At 35.9% G+C, this 8,062-nt stretch overlaps 1 protein-coding gene across 1 annotated transcript; it reads left to right on the top strand.

Annotated features, from left to right (window-relative positions):
- Positions 1-251: 251 nt before the first annotated feature.
- LOC106963547 (lymphocyte antigen 6G-like) lies at positions 252-1,885 on the top strand. The gene is made up of 3 exons (XM_015058515.1): positions 252-348; positions 591-698; positions 840-1,885. The coding sequence occupies exons 1-3, from the start codon at positions 252-254 to the stop codon at positions 995-997; spliced, it is 363 nt and encodes a 120-aa protein (XP_014914001.1). The 3' UTR covers positions 998-1,885.
- The last annotated feature ends 6,177 nt before the right edge of the window (positions 1,886-8,062 follow it).

Below are 8,062 nucleotides of genomic sequence, written 5' to 3'. Positions count from 1 at the left end.
CAATTAAAAAGATACTGTAATAGCCAATAAAATTGTAAATCAAAATTGTTATCTATATCACACCTAATGTTTTGCAGAGTCAAAGTCAGCTTATTTATTCATTAAATTTTAATACGAGGCCTCTGTCCTGCCTAGGCAATTTGTTTAGATAGTATTTGGTTATTTATTTTGTTATTCACAATAGTTGGGAGGACACTTGGCTGAAAAATGCAAATGTTCAATTAAAAAAGAAAGAAAAAGATTTAAAGAGGATGTCTTTGCTCCAGTTGACTGATCAGGCTGAGAGACGTCTGAAGTTCAAGATGAAGTTGTACGGAGCTCTAATCTTCTTTCTGACCGTCTCCGCAGGTGAGAATTTATATTGAGTAAAATAAATGATGTACTTAATGTCTGTGTTTTTAACTGTTTTTAAAATCTAAAATGTTTAACATAACATTAACGACATAATTTAACATGCTGTTTCTGGTTCTTGCATGTAAATTGTCATTTTAAAGACACTGAGAAGTAAATATTTAGATGATAAATGTTACATTGTCAGTTTTTTTTGTCTGTTTGTGGCTGAAATAATTGTTTTCTGTTTTTCTCTTTAGCATGTGGCTTGTTGTGCTACACATGCATCAATGTTAAACCGGAATCTTGTACATCCATTGAAACTTGTGACAGTGGAATCAAGAACTGCTTCTCTGTAAAACTACCAAGTAAGTTCTCCATTTAGTCTGGAGCTCCAGTCCTCAGTACTGCTCCGAAAACATTTAAAGCAACTCTGTGTATAATTTATCGCAATCATGCAGTATATGTTGTTAAAATGTTTCTGATTGCTTTTCTATCCTTGTATGCAGTTGTAAACACAGTCACCAAGGGTTGCAAAATATCCGAATTACCGTGCAATGGACTGACTACTTGCTGTGAAGGGAACCTGTGCAATGGAGCCGTACCAACAGGTCCTGGTGTCTTTCTGCTGCTGATGTCCTCAGGTCTCGTCATGCTCTTCATTTGAGGCTCTAAAAGTAAATTATGTCAGTTCTTTATTGTTTAGACTCAGTTTGTATGACTGAAGAATTGAAAATAATCTAGTTTCAAGCTTTGAAAGTGTCTGATACATAGTGAAATGACATAGAACTGAAAACATACATGTGTCCAAGTGACCTACATTTTAACGTTTTATTGTTTTTTCCCCAAAAATACTTGGTACTCCTGAATTAGTGCTTCTGTTTCTTTTTTGTGAGTGTGCTCTGAATACTAAAACCCTGAGCCAGTCATGGCACATGACCGTTCACACTGAGTCAGGTTCTCCTGAAGGTTTCTGTCTGTTAAAGGGACATTTTCCTCTCCACTAGAGTCGCTGAGGGATTGTTGCAGTCAGTGACACAATATAAGCAATTAAGTGAATGACTCAATGCAATCAACAGGGTTTCCTTAGAAAAACAACTTTTTTGAAACCCATGAACTTGACTACATTATTTGATAACTGGGGTCAATTAAAATATAAATGTATGATTGGATTGAATGGACTTGGGGGACTTTTTGTTGCAGTTCTGTTTTGCTTTTGGGTTTTTTGGTAAAGTGCCTTGAGATGATGTATTGTGAATTAATGTTATATAAATAAACTGAAATAAAATTCTTTGAATTAAAGGTTCAAATTGAAAAATCTGTAAGTCCAAGTCTGTGAATATCTCTGCAAGTGTACAAAATATATCAATTTCTCATCTATTTTGTATTTTTAGGTCATTTTATATGTATATTTTTACCCAAACTTTATTTGTTTCTTTACAGTCATGTAAGACAATTATATTCTTATTAAATATGGGATCCAATGTGTAGTTTTATACTTTTACACTTTTGTCTTTCTTTTGGTTTTGTTGTTTTGTTTGTATTTCCTTCTAATTCATGTAAATCACTTTGAACTGGCTTATTGGTGAAAATAAAATAAATAAAATGACCTTACCTTATATTTTACTTATAAAACAAGCGATACAACTTTCTTTGGTGAATGCAATAGGGACATGAGCGATGTGGGTTTAACAGTTTATCTCCATAACTAACCAGTCACACTTAAGCCAGGTTTTAAAACAGACACAATAGTAGTACTTTCCTACGCAGACCATAAAGTTCTGCTGGGCTAATGCACAGGATCAGAGAATAATTATTCAATGAAGACTTATAAAGCCAAAATACATGGCGATGTAATTGCTACAATAATGTCAGCACACAACTCATGCCACAGTTCTTTGACTTTAATCTGCAAAATCATATGTATTTCTTGCCTTTCCCAAAACCATGGATAACTGTGGATCTATTACTCACAAATCCAGCAAAATGCATAAAAGTTTGTTGGTTTTATGTCACACGTTGGGCAAAAATAAACTCTTAAAAGTAAATCTTGCAATTTCTTATTCTTTCACCACCGCAGGAGGACAATGAGTCGAATCTAAGACAATAACATAGTGATTATCCTGAACTAGACCTACATGACCCAAAACCTGGGTGGACATTTTAAAGGGTTTGCATGTTCAGGAATAAATTTGTCAAACAAATAGTTTCATTCTTTGTTAGTCAAATGCACCTATCATCAGAAAAAGACAACCTTGGCTGACCTCAGTGACTCCCACCATGCCTATCGTCTTTAACTGGGTGGAGCGGTTAAACATCAAAGCCTCACATTTCTTTCCCTCATCTGTATCCAGAAGAAGTTTCTCACCAACTAACCCCCACAGGGGTGTGAGCTGAGCCCCCTCACCTGTAACTGGTCATGTTTATCATTTTTTACCTTTTGTTGTTTCTTTTTTACATATTTTAACTTATGTTAGGACAAAATAGCATCTTGATGTAGGTCTTGTGAATTCATTGTACTTGCAGCAAGGCGTTTTGTTGTACATTGACAATGAAAGCTTTCTATTCTATTGAAATTATTTATTTATACTTATGACAAGCCAATAACTTCTCAAACAGACTTTCTTATAATCTTTTGAAGCACCCTTCATCAACTGTTGCCCAGACTTTGTGAAGGTTTCCTTTGGCCCCTACCCAGTCCAGTCCTATAAGATAATCAGTTTGAATTATTTTTCTGAATGTCCCTTCTGTCTTTTACTCAGGCTGTTCACAGCAATGAAAGCTATTCTGTGTAAAAATGTTCACTCTAATATCAATGGTGAGTAGAAATCTCTATAATCTTTTGCCTCAGCTTGATTTTGTGTTTCCAAAAACTAACTTAGTCTGGTTGTGGATAGACTGTTGCAAAGATGTGTTATTCTTTGTTTACAAGAAACTTTTTCATTGAAACAGGATTTGGGAAGTTTGAACTCTATTAATGATTGTCTCTGTGGAGCTGGTGAATTTCCTGTGGATCTTTCTATGGGTTTAATGAAAGGAGGAAGAGGAGTAGCTATTCTATTCCACAAAAAGCTGGATCCAGTTCTAAATGTCATCAGGACTGGTGTATTGTACATTTAAAAGTTGAAAACAAAGAATTTGTCATTATTAATGTCTACACACTATGTGAGTGTCCTCAGAATGAAGACATTTAATTGAATAGACTTGCTTTCTTAAACTCTTATTCATGAGCATTATTGGTAATATAATGCTCATATAATGAGCATTATATACTCATATATAATGAGTATATATGACATGATACTGTCATATATAAGACTGACATGATACTGTCATAAACATGACATAACACCTGTCATCAACATGAAGGAGTCTTTATGAATGTTTATGACAGTTGTCATGAAGTGTCATTCGGTAAATACTGACACTTTTAATGCAAAGTTGCTCTAAAAGTTGCATTGAAAGTCCATTAAAAGTGCCTTCTTTGCATGATTTTGTAAATTATGATAATTTAATGCAAAGTTGGCATTTTTAATGGACTTTCAAGGCAAATTTTAGAGCAACTTTGCATTAAAAGTGTCATTATTTACCGAATGACACTTCATGACAACTGTCAAACATTCATAAAGACTTCTTTATGATCATGGCAAGTGTTATGTCATGTTTATGACAGTGTCATGTCAGTCTTATGCATACCTCTTCAAATAAAGTGTTACCACATTATTTTACCTCTGTGTATGCAGTAGGTGAAAATGCAATGCAGATATTTGTAACCATGTGAAGTTAAATCTCAATACTGAGGTCACTATTATTCCCCTTTTTTATCTAAAGCGGGTTTGAAAGTGTCCAGCAGGTGGCACTGTGGAGTAACTGGGCTTCTTAATTCTAAGCGTTATGCCGCTTATGTGCCGTCATATCTGCGGGACAGGCGGTGGTCCCGATCTGAAGCTGTAAAGATAACAGTGAAAACTTCATAACTTGGCAAGCGGACCTAGGAATAAACTGTAGAGTTCATATACAAGCATAAGCTCGGTACTGTAAACTTTACTGGTGATTTTCCTTCTTTTTTTTTTCCTTTTCTTTTTTGTAGCGATGAGGTTTTATTTTTGGTTGATTTATGTCCGTGAGCAGTGAGATCTGGCCGTTGCAACCGTTGAGGGAGATTACATGGCTCTGTGACGGCGTGTGTGTTTAATATAAAAATATAGACCGATTTCTGAGGTTGTGGTTTCAGTATATGGTTTGCTTTACCTGTTTTGTGTATTTGTTTTGTTCAGAGGGCAGATAAATTGTCCCGCGTTCAGGGTGAAAGTCTGCTTCACTCTGAACAGACTGTTGGCCGTTTGGAAGTGAGTTTGAGTTTGTTGATTTCTCTGAGGTACTTTAAAATGGTATACATGTTTAAATTAATGGTTATTGCAAAGTTGTTTATTATTTCTTTTATGAATGTTTATATAATGGTTATGTAATGGTGCTTTTATGTAATTTTTTACACTGCTGTTCTCTTTTCTTGTGTCAAAGTTTTATTTGTAATTCACAATTTAGGGGAATTGTATTTTTTGTTTGTTTGTTTGTTTGTTTTAAAAGCTGTTTGAATTAATTGTTTTATTAACACATTTCACAATTTTATTTATTTTGTTTGTGCCAAATCAAACCAAAATTAATGCTGTTCCATCTGAGAGCAGTCGGGACATTAAACCCACTTATGTGTTTCATAGTTGAATGTGTTTGGCTCATTTGTCTACACTTGGCCACATATATTTGATGGATATTCTTCGTTTGTCAATGCGTTGGTTTTGTGATGATAACAGTTTCATATTGTCCAGTGAGCCCCTGCTACCTACATAAGTGAAGCCTGGCATACAATGTCATGGCTTGACCACTGCATTAGCTCAGCTGATGCCCATGCTGTTGTAAAGTCAATAGAAATCTTGTATGAGTTTTCTATGTCAGATCATGTTGCATTTTTAATGATGCTGGATATTTAAAAGTCTTCCAGAGTTTATATGGGGGGTAAATAGTGCCACCACAGGTCCAGACTCTCTAAAGATGACTCGTTAGTATGTCACATGAAAATTGATCTTCTTTTAAGTAAAATAAGTATCCCTCTTCAATCTATTATGTGCTCAGATGTTAATTGCAGTGATATTTCTCAATGTAAAGACCTTCATACTATGTATTATGGCATTGTGGGAGCTTTGTGTGAGAGTACAAGACCATACCTTACCAAAGGCTAATAACATCAGGCCAGCCTGGAATAAACGTGTCGGAAGCTAACAGGCATAAAAGATGCGGGAACAAGCAGGTAGATTCAGAGATGGGTCTCTCCTGAATTAAAAAGAAACTCACCAGTGCAAAGTATTAATATTCCATTTGATGCATTTTCAAATGTGAACAGAACATGAGAGCAGACTCCATGGCTGAAACACTGCTGTGTAATAATGTTATTGGCTTTTGGAATGATGTAAAAGCGTTAAACAGGTCTGCTGCAGCTCCCCAGCGCCATAGGGAGCATACCTGAGGCCCATAATATAGCAGAGATATGGAGACAACACTATTTTACATTATTTAACTGTGTAAAAAGTGAACCCTGGGAATGGGAAACATTGCCAGGGTTATGCGGTCATAAGAACCCCGAATGAAGTCCAGCAGGCTATAGCGTACTGGTGTGAGAATAAGGCAATAGGTTCAGATGGCATTACAGCAGAACACCTGAAATATGCTAGCCAAAAAGTGGTCCAATCAGTTTATTAGCACAACAGATAATCAATTTGATTCCAAAGCCAAGTTGGGAACTGATTTTTGTATTTATGGCCTGAAAGAGGCCACAAAAGCATAGCTAAGAAAAAAATAATCATGTCTCTGTTCTTTTTTTTCTGTTCTTTCACAACTATGTGGACCATGAGTCTCTTGAATAAAGCAATCAATTATTCAATTATATTAGATACAACCAAGATTCATAGCAGAATGTATCAAAGTAAGACCGACTTACTTTCAGTCCCCCTAAAAGATTAAGCGAAGGTTTTCTAAGCCAATTCACTCCACCACATACTCAAAAAACAACTGCAGTTAATGTGGTTTTCTATTCCACGAAAATGTTTTCTCTGCACTTAGTTTCTATTTGGTCACAGACCACAACCCACTCAAAGAACAAACAGGAACTGCAGTTCTTGTGGGTTTCTATAGGCAAGGCAAGGCAAGGCAATTTTATTTATATAGCACCTTTCAGTCAAAGACAATTCAAAGTGCTTTTACAGAGAAACAATACCAATCAGACAAGTAACAAAATAAAAAAAATTCAAGAATAGGCAACTTCAAATAGAAATGTTTTTAACCTTGTTTTAAATAAACTCAAAGTTGGGGCAGACTTGCAGTGAGCCAGAAGCTTATTCCAGAGGGCTGGAGCATAAAAACTAAAAGCTGCTTCCCCGTATTTTGTTCTGACTCTCGGACTGACTAATAGGTTTGACTCAGTTGATCTTAAAGGTCTGGGAGGTATGTAGGGCTGGAGAAGATCCGTAATATATTATGGGGTTTTGTGGTGTAGAGTTTTATACACCAATAAAGAGATTTTAAATTCTATTCTTTTAGCAACTGGGAGCCAATGCAACGATCTCAGAACTGGACTGATATGTTGATCTCTTTTTGTTTTAGTCAGGACTCTTGCAGCTGCATTCTGAAGAAGCTGCAGCTGTTTTATTGCTTTTTTTGATAATCCAGTAAAAATGGCATTACAGTAATCGAGCCTGCTAAAGACAAAGGCATGAATTAGTTTTTCAGAATCTTGTAGGGACATCAGTCGTCTAATTTTGGAAATATTTTTTAAATGATAATATGCAGTTTTTATGATAGATTTGATGTGGCTGTCAAAGTTTTAATCTGGATCCATCATCATCCATCATGATAAGTATTGTTAAATGCTTAAGAAAAATTTCTATTTGGTGACAGGATAAGTTTCTTAACTGATACAGTAAGTGGTGCATAAAAGAGCCAATTTAATTTTTATTCTTGATTCATTTTGGTAGAATAATAGATAACTATGAGTTGGAATTCATTGTTGGATTTTTTACACAATGTTGGATGAAAATAAAGTTAAAGTGGAGTAATACCCTGGCACAGCAACAAATAAAAATAACAATAGTAATTGTCTGTTTTCCCAATTATTGCTGACTATTTGACTAATGTTCTGGGAACTTGGAAGCAGGGGTGAAAGTAGTTTTAAATTCTTGGGGGTACTATGACAAAAGTATATTATATATATATATAGAAAGCAGCATTAAGAACTATCCCTACCAACACCATAACAGAAACCAATGAGCTGATATACAACTCAGCATCAGTGATCCTTGAAATGCTCGGCTATAAGAGCAACCATGAGACCCAATATCCATCATGGAAAAGACGGTTAGAGGCTAAGATCAAGATAACAAGGAGGGAAGTGAGCCAACTGTCAGAGCTCCTAAGGGGTGCAATGAAAAGATCAGTACCTAAGAAGTACAACCAGATGTCCATACCTGAAGCACTCGAAACTGCCAAACAAAGACTCCAAGCGTACTCTCAATGTGTACTCTCAATGGCAGGGTACTAACAACAGAGTAGTCCCACCAAGGCTGGGGACTGAACAATACTGGAAAGGCATATGGGAAAGGGAGGCGTCCCACAACAGCAATGCACAGTGGCTAACCTCTCTACGAGAGGACCACAGCAACCTCCCTGAACAAGCCCCGGTAAC

The sequence above is a fragment of the Poecilia latipinna genome, unplaced genomic scaffold (assembly GCF_001443285.1).
Source record: "Poecilia latipinna isolate Pla-1442-1.1 unplaced genomic scaffold, P_latipinna-1.0 Scaffold1546, whole genome shotgun sequence".
NCBI lineage: Eukaryota > Metazoa > Chordata > Actinopteri > Cyprinodontiformes > Poeciliidae > Poecilia > Poecilia latipinna.
This window is presented reverse-complemented; position numbering and strand designations above follow the sequence as displayed.

What these genes read in the sequence shown, in the direction of transcription:
- LOC106963547 (XM_015058515.1), top strand. Translation starts at nt 252, where the DNA reads ATGTCTTTGCTCCAGTTGACTGATCAGGCTGAGAGACGTCTGAAGTTC. An exon ending in CTTTCTGACCGTCTCCGCAG is followed by an intron (nt 349 to 590) that starts GTGAGAATTTAT and finishes TTTTCTCTTTAG; the next exon opens with CATGTGGCTTGTTGTGCTAC. An exon ending in CTTCTCTGTAAAACTACCAA is followed by an intron (nt 699 to 839) that starts GTAAGTTCTCCA and finishes CCTTGTATGCAG; the next exon opens with TTGTAAACACAGTCACCAAG.